The 23,292-nt window shown below is 51.3% G+C and overlaps 1 protein-coding gene across 1 annotated transcript in view; it reads right to left on the bottom strand.

Annotated features, from left to right (window-relative positions):
• Positions 1-1,717: 1,717 nt before the first annotated feature.
• Positions 1,718-23,292, bottom strand: part of CFAP20 (cilia and flagella associated protein 20) — a gene marked incomplete at its 3' end in the record, with an annotated part of 46,574 nt that continues 24,999 nt past the window's right edge. Inside the window, exons 2-6 of the mRNA XM_082257698.1 lie at positions 20,064-20,143; positions 17,694-17,805; positions 16,442-16,630; positions 2,071-2,181; positions 1,718-1,723 (exon numbers count right to left, since the gene is read on the bottom strand). Of these exons, the coding sequence (XP_082113824.1) occupies positions 1,718-1,723; positions 2,071-2,181; positions 16,442-16,630; positions 17,694-17,805; positions 20,064-20,143 (498 nt within the window). The remainder of the gene's footprint in view (positions 1,724-2,070; positions 2,182-16,441; positions 16,631-17,693; positions 17,806-20,063; positions 20,144-23,292) is intronic.

The following is a 23,292-nucleotide window of genomic DNA, read 5'->3' as shown; positions in this document are numbered from 1 at the left end:
TTCCACCTTAATAAGGACATTGTCCTGCCTTCACTTTGTATGAAGCCTAAGCATCCTAAGGAGATTGCTCTGCATTCCCTGAATGTTGTCAGGGCGATCAGGGTTTACCTGTCGTCCACGGAATCCGATCGGAAGCCGGATTCCCTCTTTGTCCTTCCTGAGGGACCTCGGAAGGGCATGGCTGCATCCGCAGCGACTATTGCCAAATGGATCAGACAGACCATTGAACAGGCTTACGCCTTGAAGGAATGGGTTCCACCCTTCCCTGTTAAAGCGCCCAGGTGTGCAAAGCTGCGACTTGGTCGTCGGTGCACACTTTTTCCAAATTCTACAAAGTAGATGTTCTGGCATCAGCTGATGCCTCCTTTGGCCGCAAGGTTCTCAGTGTGGCAGTGCCATGAAGGACCCTTGTGTTATTCTATGGGTCTCTGGCTGTTGGTATTTGCTTTCCTGGGCTGTTGCTCCTGTTGAGCATTGTTTTCTGTTGCCCAGAAGGTTCTCTTACGGTGCATGCAAGATTCCTTTCTCTGATGTGGGTACTGCTTTGCCTTTTCTATGGTTGCGTCTCCCACCTCTCATGTCTATACTGCTTTGGGACATCCCAACAGTGATGACTTAGAGGCGGCGGCGACTGTCAGAGGATGTAAGAGAAGACTGAATTTTTGTAAAATCTTACCTGTAAAATTCCTTTCTCTGAGTCCTCCAACAGTCGCCGCCCCTGCCCCTCTTTTGGGGTTGTGTTATTATTCCTACTGCTATGCTACCAAACCGAGTTGGGAGTGACCATGCGGGGGGGGGGGGGGTATTGACCAGATAGGACAGCCCCTGTGGGTGTGTATATGCAAATGCCTTTGTTCTTTTGACTAAGTCTTTATGCCTAGCCACTCCTGCGGAGTGGAAGTCAATACCCAACAGTGATGACTTAGAGGCGGCGGCGACTGTCGGAGGACTCAGAGAAAGGAATTTTACAGGTAAGATTTTACAAAATAAAGTTTTTTCCATACTCATACTTACCGGGGTGGATGTGACGTCTGTCCCCTGCTCGCTCTAACACTCAGATCCGAGCGATCAATCAGTTCTCACAGCTCCCCGAGCAGGGCGCTGGGCTGTGGAGGGTACGGGAGTAGCTGCCTCTCTGAGAGGCTGAGCTGGGTGCCGCTCCAGGGTTGATGGACCGGTTCTATGACAGCAGAGGGCTTCAGATGAAAAACAGGTCACAGGAGTGCAGAAGACACTGATCCGCTGAACCCGCTTTCCCCATACTTCTCCTTTAACGTCAGTCAAGAAGAAACAATGTGCAAGAATTCCCTTTCTCTGTACTCTATGGTCAGCCAGGGAAGCAGCATGCTCAGGAGAGATCACCAATGGCAACCTCTTCTCCCAGGACTGAGTCCCTTCTTCAAACCTGGAAATGCATCAGCCATGTATGCAGTAACTGGAGGCCTTCAGAGTCCTGCGAACAAGGATATGGACCTCCGCCCACAATACCCATCAAAGGGGGGGGGGGGGGGGCACAGACCTCCGCCCACAATACACATCCACTCAATGCAAAGACACAACTGGACACACACACACAGAGGCAAGAGAATATTTATTACAAAAACAAAGAGGACCTGTGAGTAGCTGCGGCCAGAAATTCATCATAACTTAAAAATGAGATGCAGAGAGGTAACTTCATCGTATAAAACACTATCCCAGGAAGAGGCGGCCAGGGGGCTCATTGCTGCAAAACACAACACCGGTTGTTAGAGAGAGAAAACGAGAGGGGACAGAGATAGCGAGAGAGCCCGGACAGAGATATGGGGGGGGGCAAGCCCGGGGGGAGAAAGCGAGAGGGAAGCAGATACACAGAGAGAATGATGGGTAATGCAGGAAGTGGGGGGGGGGGGGGTCTGGTGACGCTCAGGAAGTTGGAGGACAAAGAGGTAATACAGGAAGTGGTGGATCTGGAGACACAGAAGGAATGATGGGTAATAATACAGGAAGTGGGGACACAGAAGGAATGATGGGTAATAATACAGGAAGTAGGGGCTCTGGGGACACAGAGGGGACGGTCAGGACACTACTCACCTTATTCTTGGTCTGTACTGGGAGGTAGAGTTTGAACTCTGCTGGAAGCTCGTCCTCAGAATAGAGACGATCTGAGAAATAAACTCTTCTAATCCGGCAATTTGCATGAATCTGAGGAGAGAGAAATCTGATCTTATAAATCCTTTTCATTGAGGGACACAAATGTAATTCCTATCAGATTATATGGCTGTCTATGGGAGGATTGAACATCGACAAAGGAAAGAAAATGGTGGACCAGCCCCGGATAAGCACTCCTCTACCCAGCATGCCTCAGTATGTACAAGCAGTAAGGAGAGCATGAGCATAAACACAAGAGGGGGGGTGTCCCTCCATAGATGCCATGTAAAGGATTTTTCTTCTCCTCCATAGAGGGACACAGGAATCCAGGTACCGTTGGGACATCAAAAAGTAATCCAACTGGGGGGTGGACAACACCGCAACAATTGATATCAAGCCAAAGAACAGAGTCGGGAGTGCTTGTAGCCCAACAGCTGCCTTTAAGCTGAGCTCCACCCAAAAGGGGAAGGTCCGCTTGTTCACACCCTACCCCCTTCCACTGCCATATTTGGCACTATACATCATGTTCAGCCCCTCCTCCTCCTGCCCCTGTGTGTCTCAGAAGACAGCGGGACCATTCAGAAAGCGCAGTGCGACTCGCGCATGTGCAGTAGGAAAGCAGCTGTGAAGCCAGAAGGCTTCACTGCCGGTTCCTCTTACTTGCAATGCCGGCACCTGCAGCCGAAGCCCATGGACGATTCCTCTTAGGGTGCCAACATTATAGGATCCCTGGAAAGGTAAGTGCCCTTATAATAAAAGTCAGCAGCTACAGGATTTGTGCGGTATTTGTAGCTGCTGACTTTTATTGTTTTTTTCCCCAGACTTTAAGGACCAACACTAGAATCAGACACCGGAGGAGCCACCTACCTGAGGATCAACCTGATGCACAAGACGAAAATAGAACGGGTCAACCCCAGAAGGGAGCACCAGATCCTAACCAGAACCCACCAAAACCAGATGGAACAACCAATCACACGTAGGGAAGGAAAGGCTCACAACCTGTTGAGAACAATGAATGGGTCATGGCCTGTGAGGTAAGAAGTTCTGAGAAGGAAGCGGAGGAAACACCGGTCCTGAAAAGGAAGAACCAGCAGTAGGAAGGTGACCCCCTAGGATTAGGAGACGAGGTCTCTGTGTCTGACCAGACAACTAACCTCACTATGCAAGACTTACCAAGGAAAACCCCCAGCTAGAAGAAGGGTTGTGAAGGGACACCAGTGAGCCTAGGATTCAGTACCACAAAGTCATCAGGACTGAAGGGGTAAGAGGCAGGGGAGCACCGCCGGGGGCATGGGAACACCACCACACGCTTGGACAAGAGATAAAAGTTGAGATGAGATGAGGACAACCAGATAGAACCCATAGAACTCACTGGTATAGAAGAGGTGCCTATGGAGGAAACTGTAGAGCAAACCTGCCTATCCCTGTCCTCAAGCCATCGGTCTACAAATGTTCCTGATCCCTAAAGTTCCAGTGAAGCGTCAGCACCCATGGAGCATGGAACAGGAATGTTATCAGTACAATGAAGAACATTCGTGCGACTGAAGGCAAAACAAGGGAAAGCGCCCCCCAGGGGACTGCAAATCAGCCCAGGAAAGAGAACCTAACCTCCAAAGTCATTGAGGCTTTCCCTGTTCCTGTCAGAGGAAACTGAGACAAGTTTTGGCCCATCCACAATTGGGAGAGACAGTGGGCCCTCCTCCAAAAACCTTTACCTGTAACAGAGTCAGAGGAACATCTAGATGTGCGACCCTCTCCTCCGTGACCAGAACTTACCAGCTGGGAGGAACCGGCTTCCCAGGAATTTCTCTTATAAGGATCAGTGTGGTGCCAGGACCGGGGAGCAGGAGCCGGGCTACCTCTACCGACCTTACAGAAACTCCCATTACTTCATGACAGTACCTACAGTGCATTGCGAAAGTATTCGACCCCCTTGAACTTTGCGACCTTTTGCCACATTTCAGGCTTCAAACATAAAGATATAAAACTGTAATTTTTTGTGAAGAATCAACAACAAGTGGGACACAATCATGAAGTGGAACGAAATTTATTGGATATTTCAAACTTTAACAAATAAAAAACAGAGAAATTGGGCGTGCAAAATTATTCAGCCCCCTTAAGTTAATACTTGGTAGCACCACCTTTTGCTGCGATTACAGCTGTAAGTCGCTTGGGGTATGTCTCTATCAGTTTTGCACATCAAGAGACTGAAATTTTTGCCCATTCCTCCTTGCAAAACAGCTGGAGCTCAGTGAGGTTGGATGGAGAGCGTTTGTGAACAGCAGTTTTCAGTTCTTTCCACAGATTCTCGATTGGATTCAGGTCTGGAATTTGACTTGGCCATTCTAATACCTGGATAATCGGATTTTTGTAAGATCTTACCGTAAAATCCTTTTCTCTTAGCTCATTGACAGACGTAGTCTTCTTGATTCACAAGAACTGGGTTATGTTGTCTCCGCAGGAGTAGGACTAGGCAGAAAAGAAAAAACGTTCTGGCTCCACCCTAGGGGCAGTCCCAGAGGGTATATCCTCCCTCTCTCTGCTACAAGGCATCAGTTCTGTCACAAAGCAGCAACAGAGAATTTAACCCAACCCAACTCAATGATAGAGGGGCGGGTACTACGTCTGTCAATGAGCTAAGAGAAAAGGATTTTACGGTAAGATCTTACAAAAATCCGATTTTCTCTGTCGCTCATTGACAGACGTAGTCTTCTTGATTCACAAGAACTGGGACATCCAGAAGCAGTGCCACAAATGAGGGGTGGGATTGACAGAAATCAAAATCCAATCTAGAAGGCCCAACCGGTGCCAAACTAGAAGTTTTAAAGGCTCATTATAAACAAAGAATGAGACTCAAATAAAAATTCCAACGGAAAAAAACCCTCGAGGTAGACCACTGGTCTCCTCAAATGGCGGCCTGCAAAACCTTGCGGCCAAACGAGGCATCAGACGATGCCATTACATCAACTTTATAATGTTTTGTAAAGGTATGCACCGACGACCAGATAGCCGCCTTGCACACCTGGACCACTGACGCCTGATGGCGAAAGGCCCATGACGCACTAAGTGCCCGAGTGGAGTGCGCCTTAACAGGGAACGGGGGCTCCCGACCCTTAATAGAATAAGCCTGTACCACCGTCTGTCTGATCCATTTGGAAATAGTCGCGGCAGATGCAGGCAACCCCTTTTTGGGTCCATCCTGGATCACAAAAAGTGAATCCGTCTTGCGAAACGAGTCTGTCGTTTTCAAGTATACCCTGATCGCCCGGACCACATCCAAGGAGTGTAAAGCAAACTCCCGAGGATGACTGGGCTTAGGACACAGGGAAGGTAATACAATTTCTTCATTCAGATGAAATTCTGAAACCACTTTGGTAGGAAGGATGGGTTCAGACGAAGAACCACCTTATCTCTATGAACCACCAGATATGGGGAACGACAAGATAATGCGGCCAGTTCTGACACCCTGCGTGCAGAAGTAATAGCCACCAAGAAGGCCACCTTCTGGGACAACGTGGGTAGAGGAATCTCCCTAATATCTTCAAAGGGAGGTTTCTGAAGAACCGACAACACTAAATTAAGATCCCAGGGGGGTAATGGCGCGTGCACTGGCGGAGCCAGATTTCGCACCCCCTGGATGAAATTCCGCACCAAGGAATGAGTAGCCAAAGGCTTCTGAAAGAAGATAGCTAATGCTGAGACCTGACCCTTGATAGTACTCAAGGCCAGTTTCTGCTCAACCCCATGTTGCAGAAAAGCTAATATTCGACTAACCGAATAAGACCGTGGACGGAACCCCAGAGGTTCACACCATGCAATGTAGGACTTCCATGTGCGATGATAAATCTTTCTGGAAGTCGCTTTTCTTGCTTTAACTAGAGTAGGAATAACTGAAGCTGACAATCCCTTGTCCTTCAGCACCTGGGTCTCAATAGCCAGGCCGTTAAAGCCAGCGATCGTAAAGCAGGATGGAAGATCGGTCCCTGAGACAGTAGGTCCTCCCTGAGAGGAAGTCTCCACGGGACGTCCGCCACCAGTCTGACCAAGTCGGCGTACCAAGCTCGGCGAGGCCAGTCCGGAGCTACCAGGATTACTGGAATTCCTTCCTCCTCTATCCTGCGAAGAAGTCTTGGCAGTAACCCGAGAGGAGGGAAGGCATACATTAGCTGGTATTGCCCCCACGGGGCGATCAGTGCGTCTGCGGTCTCTGCTAGAGGATCGCGGGAGCGAGCCACGAATCTCTGTACTTTCCTGTTGAATCGTGATGCCAACAGATCCACATCCGGGGTGCCCCAACGTAGGCACAACTGGTGGAAAACTTCTGGATGGAGGGACCATTCCCCCTGATCCAGAGTCTGACGGCTGAGATAATCTGCCTGCCAATTTTCCACCCCCGGAATGAACACCGCAGAGATCGCTGGAACAAATCGTTCCGCCCAGCGAAGAATGCAAGCCACTTCCTTGGCCGCTCGGACACTCTTGGTGCCCCCCTGGTGATTGACATAAGCCACGGCCGTGGCGTTGTCCGACTGGATCCGAACCGGGCTGCCCTGGAGCTGCTCGGTCCAGTGAATCAGACAAAGTCTGATCGCTCTCAGTTCCAATACATTTATCGGCAACCTGGATTCTTCCGGGGACCAAAGTCCCTGGACAGATAACTGACCGAGAATTCCTCCCCATCCGGATAGACTGGCATCCGTGGTCACTATCGTCCAATATATTGGCAGAAATGACTTTCCCTGGCTGAGCATCGGAGACCGAAGCCACCAGACCAGAGACTCTCTGGTCTGTTTGCTCAATCGGATCTGATTGTCCAGGGATTCCGGATTCCGATTCCATCTGAGAAGAATCTCTTGCTGAAGAATTCGGGTATGGGACTGGGCAAATGGGACTGCTTCAAAGGAAGCCACCATCAACCCCAGAACCCTCATGCAAGTTCGAAGAGAAGACCAGCTGTTGGATAGTAACAACTGGACTGCTGATTGAATCTTCCGGAGTTTCCCTACCGGAAGGAAAACCCTTGTCCTGACTGTGTCTAGAATTAGACCCAGATATTCGAGCCTCTGGGTGGGAACCAGAAATGACTTTTGCTGGTTCACCAGCCACCCGAATTCCTGTAAAGAAATTATAGTAATTTCTATGTTTTGTAGCAGGGTCTGAGGAGACTCTGCATGAAGCAGGAGATCGTCTAGGTAACCTAGAATCGATATGCCTCTTTGGCGCAGTAGTGCCAACACCTTCGTGAAGACCCGAGGAGCCGTGGCGAGACCGAAAGGTAACGCCACAAACTGATAGTGGTTCTCTTCTACGGAAAAGCGTAGAAACCGCTGATGTCCTGCGAAAATGGGAATGTGAAGATAGGCGTCCTTGATGTCTATGGACGCTAGGACATCCCCTGAATGCAGGAAGGCTGCTACTGTGCGAATGGATTCCATCTTGAATTTTCTTATGTTGAGAAAGGAATTGAGTGCCCTTAAGTCCAGAATTGGAGGCACTTTGCCCTCTTTCCTGGGTATTGTAAATGGGTTTGAATAAAACCCCTGAAAACGTTCTGTCCAAGGAACGTGGACTACCACTCCTTGGTGTAGTAAATCCGTGACTGCTCTCCGCAGATCTTCTAGACGATCCGGGGATATCTTCAGGTCTGGAGGGGGCGGGCTTTTGCTTGCCCGACCAACGTCCCCTGAAGCCTCCTGAAGGAGCTTTGGAGGACTTAATTTTTTCACCCGCGGGACGAAAAAACTTTTTGTGAGCAGAGAAAGAAGGCCCTCGTCTTTGACGAGGTCCTTTACCTTTAACATTTTGCGGTAAAAAGGTGCTCTTTCCTCCCGTGAGATCCTTAATGATCTCATCTAAGTTGGCTCCAAATAGACGCTCTCCTAAAAAGGGGATATTAGCCAATGCTTTTTTGGAACCTTGGTCGGCTAACCAACCTTTTAGCCACAGTGTACGCCTGAGAACCACTGCTGAAACTGATGCTCGCGCCAATAATGGAGTGGCGTCTAACGCCGCATCACACACAAACTGTAACCCCTGTATCATTTGTTCCAACAAATCTGATACCGCCTGAGGGACTTCTTCTAAGTCCCGGCGTAACCACTTGGTCCATTCAGTTACAGTCTGCGAAACCAGTCCAATAGCAATTATTGGTCTGAAAGCTGATCCAATCAAGGTAAACATGGTGCGAGACATAGCTTCTATCTTGCGATCCACTGGATCTTTAAAAGACGGAGCGTCTTCTAAAGGAATAACCGTGGCTTTATTCAATCTAGCAATTGGTGAATCCACCACAGGTGGTTCTGTCCATTTCTTAATGAGGGTTTCCTCAAACGGATAACGCCTGTTAATGCGTTTAGAAATAGCAGAAGTGCGTTTTGGCAGACTCCATTCTTCTTTGATTGGATTGCCAAAACATTTGGGCAATGGAAAAACCTTCGCTACTTTGATGCGTTTTTTAGTCCCAAAGGGGATTTCAGTTTCAGCTATTTCCGACGGAATACCCTGTAACCTTAAGGTTTCTTGAACAGATACAATAAGTGCGTTTACCAACGCTTCCTCTCGGGCTATGGCTGATGCCGAAACATCCTCCTCACTGTCTGAAAAGACAGTACACGAGACACCAATACCAGCTGAAGTACCTGCAACTGCAGAAATAGGCTCAGAGTCTGAATCCGAAGTTTCAGATAATATGGGGTTAGGCGGGGGTCGCTTTCTTGCACCCTGTCCCCGACAAGCCACTTCCACCCGGGACACAAAAGTTTCCATAATAGCTGACAATGATTCAACCGTCAGTGGGGTGCTGGAGGATCCTGCAGACACCTCGAGGGGATCCGGTGGAGATACATGAGTGGCAGGGTCCATGTTAATTCAGGACACCTCTGCCAGAAAAAACAAAAACTTTTTTTTTTTTTTTTAAATAAAAAATACTTCTTTTTTTTTTTTTTTTATGTGTATCCCCCTAGCGCAATAGCGCCCCTCAGAGTACCTGCTTCTCGATCCCCACAGAGAGAGAGAGGGACCCTCAAGGCTCACCACCCGATGCAGAGAAGTTTCCAACCAACTGCAGTCAGCGTCTGTCTTTTACAGACTGGAAAGAGCTGTGTTAGTTTTCCCGGGTAGAAGGACGTGGCTCCGCCCCCTGTGTACGCCTTCCGGCGTTCCCAGCTCTCCACGAGGTAGCTGGGCTCATCAAACATGGCCACCCCCATACAGGAGACAATAGACTCCAAAAACATGGCGGCCTGCATGACCTGAGGACATTCATGCACCCGGTCTACGGCAAAATGGCGGCGGACTGCCGAAATCGTTTTTCCCAGCACATCCACCTGCATCTCTGCTAAATGGCGGTTTATCGATCTGCAGGAGGTACACTACAATTAAGGTAGGACTATACCTCCTATGTCTGCTGTAATACTACAGTCTGCTGGGTAGAGTGTTAGCTCTCAAACCAAGTCCACTTCCCACCAAACACATGCTGTATTTACAAGGGGGACTTTTAGTGTCAGTACTGACCATGTATGGAGGGGCCCATAATTCATACTGCCTCATAACAAGGAAAAAAGGGAACGTTTACTCACCATACCGAACCGACAGGCACCCTCTCTTCACAATACCCTCTCCACCGGGGTGGGGGGTTGTGGACCACTCCGGACGCCTCGACTCTCTGGTTCCTGGCGTCCAAGCGAGACTTTTAACTCGCAAGGTCAGTCCCTCCAATGGGACTCCGTCGCGGCCGACCCAGCGCGGAGCTCTAGTCTGCACGCGCTCGTAGGCAGAAACCGGGGTGACCACTGGATCTCAACATCCAGCCCGTCGCCCGGCCCCGCATACTTACTTGAATGTGTCGCGGCCGACCAAGCGCAATGCAATGGTCTGCGCGTGCTCGTAGGCCGGCTGGGGTGACCACTAGTGTCGCCCAGTCCGGCGTATTTGCTTGAAGATCTCACAGGAAAAAACACTGGAGAAAAACTGCCTAAAAATATTTTTTCTAAAAAAAAAAAATCTTGCCAGGACCAGAGATCCCAGCAAGGAACTTAGGTCCTTACTCCTAAATAGACAGAAAAAAACTGATGCCTTGTAGCAGAGAGAGGGAGGAAATACCCTCTGGGACTGCCCCTAGGGTGGAGCCAGAACGTTTTTTCTTTTCTGCCTAGTCCTACTCCTGCGGAGACAACATAACCCAGTTCTTGTGAATCAAGAAGACTACGTCTGTCAATGAGCGATAGAGAAATGTTTATTTGTGAACCATTCCATTGTAGATTTTGCTTTATGTTTTGGATCATTGTCTTGTTGGAAGACAAATCTCCGTCCCAGTCTCAGGTCTTTTGCAGACTCCATCAGGTTTTCTTCCAGAATGGTCCTGTATTTGGCTCCATCCATCTTCCCATCAATTGTACCCATCTTCCCTGTCCCTGCTGAAGAAAAGCAGGCCCAAACCATGATGCTGCCACCACCATGTGTGACAGTGGGGATGGTGTGTTCAGGGTGATGAGCTGTGGTGCTTTTACGCCAAACCTAACGTTTTGCATTGTTGCCAAAAAGTTTGATTTTGGTTTCCTCTGACCAGAGCCCCTTCTTCCACATGTTTGGTGTCTCCCAGGTGGCTTGTGGCAAGCTTTAAACGACACTTTTTATGGATATCTTTAAGAAATGGCTTTCTTCTTGCCACTCTTCCATAAAGGGCAGATTTGTGCAGTATACGACTGATTGTTGTCCTATGGACAGAGTCTCCCACCTCAGCTGTAGATCTCTGCAGTTCATCCAGAGTGATCATGGGCCTCTTGGCTGCATCTCTGATCAGTCTTCTCCTTGTATGAGCTGAAAGTTTAGAGGGACGGCCAGGTCTTCGTTGATTTGCAGTGGTCTGATACTCCTTCCATTTCAATATTATCGCTTGCACAGTGCTCCTTGGGATGTTTAAAGCTTGGGAAATCTTTTTGTATCCAAATCCGGCTTTAAACTTCTCCACAACAGTATCTCGGACCTGCCTGGTGTGTTCCTTGTTCTTCATGATGCTCTCTGCGCTTTAAACGGACCTCTGAGACTATCACAGTGCAGGTGCATTTATACGGAGACTTGATTACACACAGGTGGATTCTATTTATCATCATTAGTCATTTAGGTCAACATTGGATCATTCAGAGATCCTCACTGAACTTCTGGAGAGAGTTTGCTGCACTGAAAGTAAAAGGGGCTGAATAATTTTGCACGCCCAATTTTTCAGTTTTTTATTTGTTAACAAAGTTTGAAATATCCAATAAATTTCGTTCCACTTCATGATTGTGTCCCACTTGTTGTTGATTCTTCACAAAAAAATTACAGTTTTATAGCTTTGTTTGAAAAGTTCAAGGGGGCCGAATACTTTCGCAATGCACTGTAGATAGTGCCCAACAGAGCCTTAGCCAGGAGAACTTCCAAGAGCAGCATCCCATGATGTAGAAGAACTACCTGATCTGGGAGAGCAGAAAGCAGCTCCTGGAGATAATGATTCTCCAACCAGAGAGGAGGAGAAGACTCCTTATCACCCCCTGATGGAGAGGAATACCTCAAATAGAGCATTCAATGAAGGGTCTTTGAAGCTGTAGAGAGACCCGAGGCTGCAGGCTGATCCTCCGGATGCCAGGCAGTACGCATTGCATTATTAAGACCAAGAAGTCTATTGTAATTCTGTGGTAATAAGGCTGTAGGGATTTGAGTCTGAGTCAGAAGCGGTCCCTGCAGCCGGTGGTCTAGCCAGCAGAGATTGGGGGAATTTGTCCTGAAAGTCTTGGCCTCTTCCATGAAGTAGACCTAATAATCAGTCACTAGATTCCACACTGCAGATATCCCCAGAGGGTACAGAGTGACCCCCCGGAACCATTAGTGTCCCCCGTAAAGCAGGACTGTCCCCTCATGCTGTGACTGTGTGGAGGTGAAGTGGCTCTCAGGTAATGGGAAAGGTGACCAGGTCTCTGGAGGTGGCAGTATGAATGGACAGTATATTGGGAGGTCCACATGGGACATTTGTAATGCGGGACGATGCGTTCTTTACACTTTTTAGTGGGGAAGGACCTCAGATTGTACATAACACTCCACCCAGCAGGTGGCGGAAGCGCTCCGTCTTTCAGTGTAAACCGGCACCCAGCGATGGAGAAAGGTTTAATCCCGATGTTTGGACCGACGTTCTCCTCAGAGACAAGCAATGCCACGGCTTTGGACCTGGAGAGCGCTCCATGGGAAACCCTTCTCAGTACACTCAGGTGAGGGAAGCATCACAATGCTGAGCCCGGGGGCCCGCAGGTCACATCCAGTCCAGGGGGGGGGGGCGGTATGACACTCCAGAATCTGAGAAAAGGCGGATCCGGAGATCTGCTGTGTGGAGGAATCCTGACTGAAGACAAAGAATCCAAACATTCCAATGGAAGAGACGGAAAACCTGGAGAGAGTCCTCTCAGCAGATTTCCATACTCTGGGGACACAAGCAATAAGCTGAGACATGCTGGGTGGAGGAGGGGTTTTCTAGGCCGGCCTACAATTGTTTTCCTGTGTCAGTGTCCAATCCTCCTTTAGAGAGCAGAATAACCCGACAGTATCTGAATGCCCGCGTCCCCCAATGGATGAGAAACGGACAGAACAGCAACTAACAGCAGGGGGTCATAACCGAGAGGGAGGGGTGCGCAGGAGGGCTTGTCACCGAGAGGGAGGGGCGCGCAGGGGGGCCGTCACAGAGAGGGAAAGACGCCCTTTCCAAGGGGGCGCAGGGGGGCCTGTGACCGAGAGGGAGGGGCGCACAGGGGGGCTTGTCACTGAGAGGGAAAGAGGGGGGGGGGGGACATCCCTGAGAGGGAGGGGCGCGCAGGGGGGGCCTGATACCGAGAGCGGGAGCCGTCACAGAGAGGGAAAAACGCCGTCTCCGAGAGGGTGGAAGGGGGCCTGCAACCAAGAGGGAGGGAGCCGTCACCAAGACCCAGTGCTAAAATACACAGACTTCTCCACACAGGACAGTAATCTGGACGCGCACACACACACACACACACACACACCGGGGAGGACAGTATTACGGACACACGCACACACCGGGGAGGACAGTATTACGGATGCACACACCGGGGAGGACAGTATTACGGATGCACACACCGGGAGGACAGTATTACGGACACGCGCACACACCGGGGAGGACAGTATTACGGACACACGCACACACACCGGGGAGGACAGTATTACTGACGCGCGCACACACCGGGGAGGACAGTATTACGGACGCACGCACACACCGGGGAGGACAGTATTACGGATGCACACACCGGGAGGACAGTATTACGGACACACACCCGGGAGGACAGTATTACGGACACGCGCACACACACCGGGGAGGACAGTATTACGGACACGCACACACACACCGGGGAGGACAGTATTACGGACACGCGCACACACACCGGGGAGGACAGTATTACGGACACGGGCACACACCGGGGAGGACAGTATTACGGACACACCGGGGAGGACAGTATTACGGACACACACACACCGGGGAGGAGAAGTATTACGGACACACACACACCGGGGAGGACAGTATTACGGACACGCGCACACACCGGGGAGGACAGTATTACGGACACGGGCACACACCGGGGAGGACAGTATTACGGACACACCGGGGAGGACAGTATTACGGACACACACACACACCGGGGAGGAGAAGTATTACGGACACACACACACACACACACCGGGGAGGACAGTATTACGGACACACACACACACACCGGGGAGGACAGTATTATGGACGCACACAAACACACTGGGGAGGACAGTATTACGGACACGCGCACACACCGGGGAGGACAGTATTACGGACACACACCGGGGAGGACAGTATTACGGACGAGCGCACACACACCGGGGAGGACAGTATTACGGACGAGCGCACACACACCGGGGAGGACAGTATTACGGACGAGCGCACACACACCGGGGAGGACAGTATTACGGACACGCACACACACCGGGGAGGACAGTATTACGGACACACGCACACACCGGGGAGGACAGTATTACGGACACACGCACACACCGGGGAGGACAGTATTACGGACACACCGGGGAGGACAGTATTACGGACACACCGGGGAGGACAGTATTACGGACACACACACACCGGGGAGGAGAAGTATTACGGACACACACACACACCGGGGAGGACAGTATTACGGACACGCGCACACACCGGGGAGGACAGTATTACGGACACACCGGGGAGGACAGTATTACGGACACACACACACCGGGGAGGAGAAGTATTACGGACACACACACACCGGGGAGGACAGTATTATGGACGCACACACACACACTGGGGAGGACAGTATTACGGACACACACACACACACTGGGGAGGACAGTATTACGGACACGCGCACACACCGGGGAGGACAGTATTACGGACACGCGCACACACCGGGGAGGACAGTATTACGGACACGCGCACACACACCGGGGAGGACAGTATTACGGACACGGGCACACACCGGGGAGGACAGTATTACGGACACACCGGGGAGGACAGTATTACGGACACACCGGGGAGGACAGTATTACGGACACACACACACCGGGGAGGAGAAGTATTACGGACACACACACACACACACACACACCGGGGAGGACAGTATTACGGACACGCGCACACACCGGGGAGGACAGTATTACGGACACGGGCACACACCGGGGAGGACAGTATTACGGACACACCGGGGAGGACAGTATTACGGACACACACACACACACCGGGGAGGAGAAGTATTACGGACACACACACACACACACACACCGGGGAGGACAGTATTACGGACACACACACACACACACACCGGGGAGGACAGTATTATGGACGCACACAAACACACTGGGGAGGACAGTATTACGGACACACACACACACACACACCGGGGAGGACAGTATTACGGACACGCGCACACACCGGGGAGGACAGTATTACGGACACACACACACACCGGGGAGGACAGTATTACGGACACACACCGGGGAGGACAGTATTACGGACGAGCGCACACACACCGGGGAGGACAGTATTACGGACACGCGCACACACCGGGGAGGACAGTATTACGGACACGCGCACACACCGGGGAGGACAGTATTACGGACACACACCGGGGAGGACAGTATTACGGACGAGCGCACACACACCGGGGAGGACAGTATTACGGACACGCGCACACACCGGGGAGGACAGTATTACGGACACGCACACACCGGGGAGGACAGTATTACGGACACACCGGGGAGGACAGTATTACGGACACACCGGGGAGGACAGTATTACGGACACACCGGGGAGGACAGTATTACGGACACACACACACCGGGGAGGAGAAGTATTACGGACACACACACACACACCGGGGAGGACAGTATTACGGACACGCGCACACACCGGGGAGGACAGTATTACGGACACACCGGGGAGGACAGTATTACGGACACACACACACCGGGGAGGAGAAGTATTACGGACACACACACACACACACACACCGGGGAGGACAGTATTATGGACGCACACACACACACTGGGGAGGACAGTATTACGGACACGCGCACACACCGGGGAGGACAGTATTACGGACACGCGCACACACCGGGGAGGACAGTATTACGGACACGCGCACACACCGGGGAGGACAGTATTATGGACGCACACAAACACACTGGGGAGGACAGTATTACGGACACACACACACACCGGGGAGGAGAAGTATTACGGACACGCGCACACACCGGGGAGGACAGTATTATGGACGCACACAAACACACTGGGGAGGACAGTATTACGGACACACACACACACACACACACACACCGGGGAGGACAGTATTACGGACACACACACACACCGGGGAGGACAGTATTACGGACACGCGCACGCACCGGGGAGGACAGTATTACGGACACGCGCACACACCGGGGAGGACAGTATTACGGACACGCGCACACACCGGGGAGGACAGTAATGCACACGCACACATGGTAGGGGGCAGCATTGCGGATGCACACACCTGTACTCGCAGGGTCTCGATGTAGTTGGTTCCGTACGCCCGGCGGGGGAGGTTGGATGCACACACACGGGGGGGACAGTAATGCACACGCACACATGGGAGGGGGCAGCATTGCGGACGCACACACCTGTACTCGCAGGGTCTCGATGTAGTTGGTTCCGTACGCCCGGCGGGGGAGGTTGGATGCACACACACGGGGGGGACAGTAATGCACACGCACACATGGGAGGGGGCAGCATTGCGGACGCACACACCTGTACTCGCAGGGTCTCGATGTAGTTGGTTCCGTACGCCCGGCGGGTGAAGTCGGAGAGGTTGAATTGGATTTGGTTCCAGCCGTCGTCCAGTCTCATAGGCATGGTGCAGATAAACGGCTTCACCCGCGTCGTACTCTGATAGTTACTCGCCCGGAACCTTCTCCGTACATTCTTATCATCCAACACCTGGAGGGAGACACACCCCACACATCAATCTCTCTATCACCCTGCAGTGGGAGGGACATACTCCGGGTCACATAGCTCTTCTGTCACTCTATGGTGGGAGGGGCATACTCCGGGTCACATAGCTCTCTTCTGTCACCCTACAGTGGGAGGGGCATACTCCGGGTCACATAGCTCTCTTCTGTCACCCTGTGGTGGGAGGGGCATACTCCGAGTCACATAGCTCTCTTCTGTCACCCTATAGTGGGAGGGGCATACTCCGGGTCACATAGCTCTCTTCTGTCACCCTGCAGTGGGAGGGGCATACTCCGGGTCACATAGCTCTCTTCTGTCACCCTGCAGTGGGAGGGGCATACTCCGGGTCACATAGCTCTCTTCTGTCACCCTACAGTGGGAGGGGCATACTCCGGGTCACATAGCTCTCTTCAGTCACCCTGCAGTGGGAGGGGTATACTCCGGGTCACATAGCTCTCTTCTGTCACGCTACAGTGGGAGGGGCATACTCCGGGTCACATAGCTCTCTTCTGTCACCCTATAGTGGGAGGGGCATACTCCGGGTCACATAGCTCTCTTCTGTCACCCTGCAGTGGGAGGGGCATACTCCGGGTCACATAGCTCTCTTCTGTCACCCTGCAGTGGGAGGGGCATACTCCGGGTCACATAGCTCTCTTCTGTCACCCTACAGTGGGAGGGGCATACTCCGGGTCACATAGCTCTCTTCAGTCACCCTGCAGTGGGAGGGGTATACTCCGGGTCACATAGCTCTCTTCTGTCACCCTACAGTGGGAGGGGCATACTCCGGGTCACATAGCTCTCTTCTGTCACCCTGCAGTGGGAGGGGCATACTCCGGGTCACATAGCTCTCTTCTGTCACCCTACAGTGGGAGGGGCATACTCCGGGTCACATAGCTCTCTTCTGTCACCCTGCAGTGGGAGGGGTATACTCCGGTTCTCATAGCTTTCCTCTGCCACCCTGCAGTGGGTGGGGGCATACTCCGGGTCTCAGCTTTCCTCTGTAACCCTGCAGTGGGAGGGGCATACATTAATATAAAGGTGGGAATCTCACCTGCACCTCGAATGTAAAGTATTTTTTCAGATTTTTGATGATCATCACCAGGAAGGGGAGTTTTATCCCGAGAGTTTTCTTGGGGTCGGCGGGACATGTGATGTATGTGGTGCTGAAAGAGGACAGAGAAGACACGGGGTCAGTGTGATCCCAGGAATAACACACAGCTGTCATACATCATTACTGCCACCAGAGGGAGCCATCACATCACTCATCTCATCATTTTATGGGTGTCCAACCTTTTGGCTTCTCTGGGCCACATTGAGTGTAGAGAAATTTTCTCGGGCCGCATATAAAATATATACTATAGTTAAGGTATATAAGTAATAAAACGCCGCCGCGCCCCCCGCACTAATTTAACACAACTAGTGGATGATCCTCTCCAAGGCTGCCTCTGTGGCCGTGCCCCCGACTCAACTTCCTTCCTCCCCAGCAACAAAAAAAATAAAAAAAATTGTCAGGGGGCAGTGGGCCGCAGGTTGGACATGCCTGAACATCTTCCACAGAGGTCACCAGCTAGTTACTGTGCCCCCCCCCTCCATCACCAGCCAGCTACCACCCCTCCTTCCCCATCACCAGCCAGCTACCACCCCTCCTTCTCCATCACCAGCCAGCTACCACCCCTCCTTCTCCATCACCAGCCAGCTACCGCCCCTCCTTCTCCATCACCAGCCAGCTACTGCCCCCCCCTCCATCACCAGCCAGCTACTACCCCCCCCCCCCTCCATCACCAGCCAGCTACTACCCCCCCCCCCCCTCCATCACCAGCCAGCTACTACCCCCCCCCCCCTCATCACCAGCCAGCTACTGCCCCCCCCCTCCATCACCAGCCAGCTACTACCCCTCCTTCTCCATCACCAGCCAGCTACTACCCCTCCTCCATCACCAGCCAGCTACTGCCCCCCCCTCTCCATCACCAGCCAGCTACTGCCCCCCCCCTTTCCATCACCAGCCAGCTACTGCCCCCCCCCCCTTTCCATCACCAGCCAGCTACTGCCCCCCCCCTCCATCACCAGCCAGCCACTGCCCCCCCCCCCCTCCATCACCAGCCAGCTACTACCCCCCCTTCTCCATCACCAGCCAGCTACTGCCCCCCCCTTCTCCATCACCAGCCAGCTACTACCCCTCCTTCCCCATCACCAGCCAGCTACTACCCCTCCTTCCCCATCACCAGCCAGCTACTACCCCTCCCTTCTCCATCACCAGCCAGCTACTACCCCCCCCCCCTCCTTCTCCATCACCAGCCAGCTACTACCCCTCCTTCTCCACCACCAGCCAGCTACTGCCCCCCCCCTCCATCACCAGCCAGCTACTACCCCCCCCCCCCTCCATCACCAGCCAGCTACTACCCCCCCCCCCCCTCCATCACCAGCCAGCTACTGCCCCTCCTTCCCCATCACCAGCCAGCTACTGCCCCCCCCCTCCATCACCAGCCAGCTACTACCCCTCCTCCATCACCAGCCAGCTACTGCCCCCCCCTCTCCATCACCAGCCAGCTACTGCCCCCCCCTTTCCATCACCAGCCAGCTACTGCCCCCCATCTCCATCACCAGCCAGCTACTGCCCCCCCCCTTTCCATCACCAGCCAGCTACTGCCCCCCCTCCTCCATCACCAGCCAGCTACTGCCCCCCCTCCATCACCAGCCAGCTACTGCCCCCCCTCCTCCATCACCAGCCAGCTACTGCCCCCCCTCCTCCATCACCAGCCAGCTACTGCCCCCCGCCTCCTCCATCACCAGCCAGCTACTGCCCCCCCCCCCTCCATCACCAGCCAGCTACTGCCCCGCCCATCAACAGCAAGCTACTGCCTTAGGGACCTGGGGATGGAGGCCACACCCACCCAGTGATCAGCAGGTGTAATGTCACACCTGGGGATGGAGGCCACACCCACCCTGTGATCAGCAGGTGTAATGTCACACCCTGGGATGGAGGCCACACCCACCCTGTGATCAGCAGGTGTAATGTTCCATCTGGGGATGGAGGCCACACCCACCCTGTGATCAGCAGGTGTAATGTCACACCCGGGGATGGAGGCCACACCCACCCTGTGATCAGCAGGTGTAATGTCACACCCGGGGATGGAGGCCACACCCACCCTGTGATCAGCAGGTGTAATGTCAGTAAAGTTTTCTGGTAGACAGACAGACATCGTTCTAATAAAGGGGAAGGCTGCAGTGGTGAAAGGGAGCCATGGTACATAGAGGTGAGGGTTGGCTCCTCTCACATCCATCATGTTATCTACAACCAATCACTTTGGAGGAGAATGTAGGAGTGGGAGGGGACAATCATATTGCTGGGTCATGTATAGTGTATGCAGTCATGCTGCTGACTGTGGCTCCCCCTACAGCCATATTGCGGTATGACACTCACCTGACATTTGTGCCCTCCACCTCCAGGACCAGTGATTGGATGTCATTGTCTGTTATCCGCTTTATGTGGCCGTTCCTTACCTGTACAGAGAAAGGTGGAAGATAAGCGGGGGTGTGATAACAGAAGAGGCCCCTCCCCCACACCGGGGCAACAAATGTTCCCAACTCCCCGCTCAGGGGAGAGAAGTCTGATATTTATAGAATATTCTACTAGAAGAATATATATATATATATATACACACACACACAGATATATCTCATACAATTACAATGTCAGCAAAAAGGGAATTTATTTCAGTAATGTGACCTCCTATATATTCTATGGATGTTACACAGAGTGAGAGATTTACAGCATTTGATGATTTTGGCTTCCAGTGAGTGACACCCCAACATTCAGAAAATGAGAATATTACATAAGACCAATAAAAAAAGGATTTGTAATAGAGAAATGTTGTCTTAGTGAGAAGTCTGTCCATGTACAGTATAGGAGAAGTCTGTCCATGTACAGTATAGGAGGAGAAGTCTGTCCATGTACAGTATAGGAGGAGAAGTCTGTCCATGTACAGTATAGGAGGAGAAGTCTGTCCATGTACAGTATAGGAGGAGAAGTCTGTCCATGTACAGTATAGGAGGAGAAGTCTGTCCATGTACAGTATAGGGGAGAAGTCTGTCCATGTACAGTATAGGAGGAGAAGTCTGTCCATGTACAGTATAGGAGGAGAAGTCTGTCCATGTACAGTATAGGATGAGAAGTCTGTCCATGTACAGTATAGGAGGAGAAGTCTGTCCATGTACAGTATAGGAGGAGAAGTCTGTCCATGTACAGTATAGGAGGAGAAGTCTGTCCATGTACAGTATAGGATGAGAAGTCTGTCCATGTACAGTATAGGATGAGAAGTCTGTCCATGTACAGTATAGGAGGAGAAGTCTGTCCATGTACAGTATAGGATGAGAAGTCTGTCCATGTACAGTATAGGATGAGAAGTCTGTCCATGTACAGTATAGGAGGAGAAGTCTGTCCATGTACAGTATAGGAGGAGAAGTCTGTCCATGTACAGTATAGGAGGAGAAGTCTGTCCATGTACAGTATAGGATGAGAAGTCTGTCCATGTACAGTATAGGATGAGAAGTCTGTCCATGTACAGTATAGGGGAGAAGTCTGTCCATGTACAGTATAGGAGGAGAAGTCTGTCCATGTACAGTATAGGAGGAGAAGTCTGTCCATGTACAGTATAGGAGGAGAAGTCTGTCCATGTACAGTATAGGAGGAGAAGTCTGTCCATGTACAGTATAGGAGGAGAAGTCTGTCCATGTACAGTATAGGATGAGAAGTCTGTCCATGTACAGTATAGGAGGAGAAGTCTGTCCATGTACAGTATAGGAGGAGAAGTCTGTCCATGTACAGTATAGGAGGAGAAGTCTGTCCATGTACAGTATAGGATGAGAAGTCTGTCCATGTACAGTATAGGAGGAGAAGTCTGTCCATGTACAGTATAGGAGGAGGAGTCTGTCCATGTACAGTATAGGATGGGAAGTCTGTCCATGTACAGTATAGGAGGAGAAGTCTGTCCATGTACAGTATAGGAGGAGAAGTCTGTCCATGTACAGTATAGGAGGAGAAGTCTGTCCATGTACAGTATAGGATGGGAAGTCTGTCCATGTACAGTATAGGAGGAGAAGTCTGTCCATGTACAGTATAGGATGAGAAGTCTGTCCATGTACAGTATAGGATGAGAAGTCGGTCCATGTACAGTATAGGGGGAGAAGTCTGTCCATGTACAGTATAGGAGGAGAAGTCTGTCCATGTACAGTATAGGAGGAGAAGTCTGTCCATGTACAGTATAGGGGGAGAAGTCTGTCCATGTACAGTATAGGAGGAGAAGTCTGTCCATGTACAGTATAGGGGGAGAAGTCTGTCCATGTACAGTATAGGATGAGAAGTCGGTCCATGTACAGTATAGGGGGAGAAGTCTGTCCATGTACAGTATAGGGGGAGAAGTCTGTCCATGTACAGTATAGGGGGAGAAGTCTGTCCATGTACAGTATAGGGGGAGAAGTCTGTCCATGTACAGTATAGGAGAAGTCTGTCCATGTACAGTATAGGAGAAGTCTGTCCATGTACAGTATAGGAGGAGAAGTCTGTCCATGTACAGTATAGGGGGGGAAGTCTGTCCATGTACAGTATAGGAGGAGAAGTCTGTCCATGTACAGTATAGGGGGAGAAGTCTGTCCATGTACAGTATAGGAGAAGTCTGTCCATGTACAGTATAGGAGAAGTCTGTCCATGTACAGTATAGGAGGAGAAGTCTGTCCATGTACAGTATAGGGGGGGAAGTCTGTCCATGTACAGTATAGGAGGAGAAGTCTGTCCATGTACAGTATAGGATGGGAAGTCTGTCCATGTACAGTATAGGGGGAGAAGTCTGTCCATGTACAGTATAGGAGGAGAAGTCTGTCCATGTACAGTATAGAAGAAGTCTGTCCATGTACAGTATAGGAGAAGTCTGTCCATGTACAGTATAGGAGGAGAAGTCTGTCCATGTACAGTATAGGAGGAGAAGTCTGTCCATGTACAGTATAGGAGGAGAAGTCTGTCCATGTACAGTATAGAAGGAGAAGTCTGTCCATGTACAGTATAGAAGGAGAAGTCTGTCCATGTACAGTATAGGAGGAGAAGTCTGTCCATGTACAGTATAGGAGGAGAAGTCTGTCCATGTACAGTATAGGGGGAGAAGTCTGTCCATGTACAGTATAGGGGGAGAAGTCTGTCCATGTACAGTATAGGGGGGGAAGTCTGTCCATGTACAGTATAGGGGGAGAAGTCTGTCCATGTACAGTATAGGATGGGAAGTCTGTCCATGTACAGTATAGGAGGAGAAGTCTGTCCATGTACAGTATAGGGGGGGGAAGTCTGTCCATGTACAGTATAGGGGGAGAAGTCTGTCCATGTACAGTATAGGAGGAGAAGTCTGTCCATGTACAGTATAGGATGGGAAGTCTGTCCATGTACAGTATAGGGAGAAGTCTGTCCATGTACAGTATAGGGGGAGAAGTCTGTCCATGTACAGTATAGGGGGAGAAGTCTGTCCATGTACAGTATAGGAGGAGAAGTCTGTCCATGTACAGTATAGGAGGAGAAGTCTGTCCATGTACAGTATAGGAGGAGAAGTCTGTCCATGTACAGTATAGGAGGAGAAGTCTGTCCATGTACAGTATAGGAGGAGAAGTCT

Source organism: Pelophylax lessonae (assembly GCF_965119305.1).
Source record: "Pelophylax lessonae genome assembly, chromosome: 5".
NCBI lineage: Eukaryota > Metazoa > Chordata > Amphibia > Anura > Ranidae > Pelophylax > Pelophylax lessonae.
The sequence above is the reverse complement of the archived record's forward strand: the minus strand, read 5'-3'. Positions and strand labels throughout refer to the sequence as shown.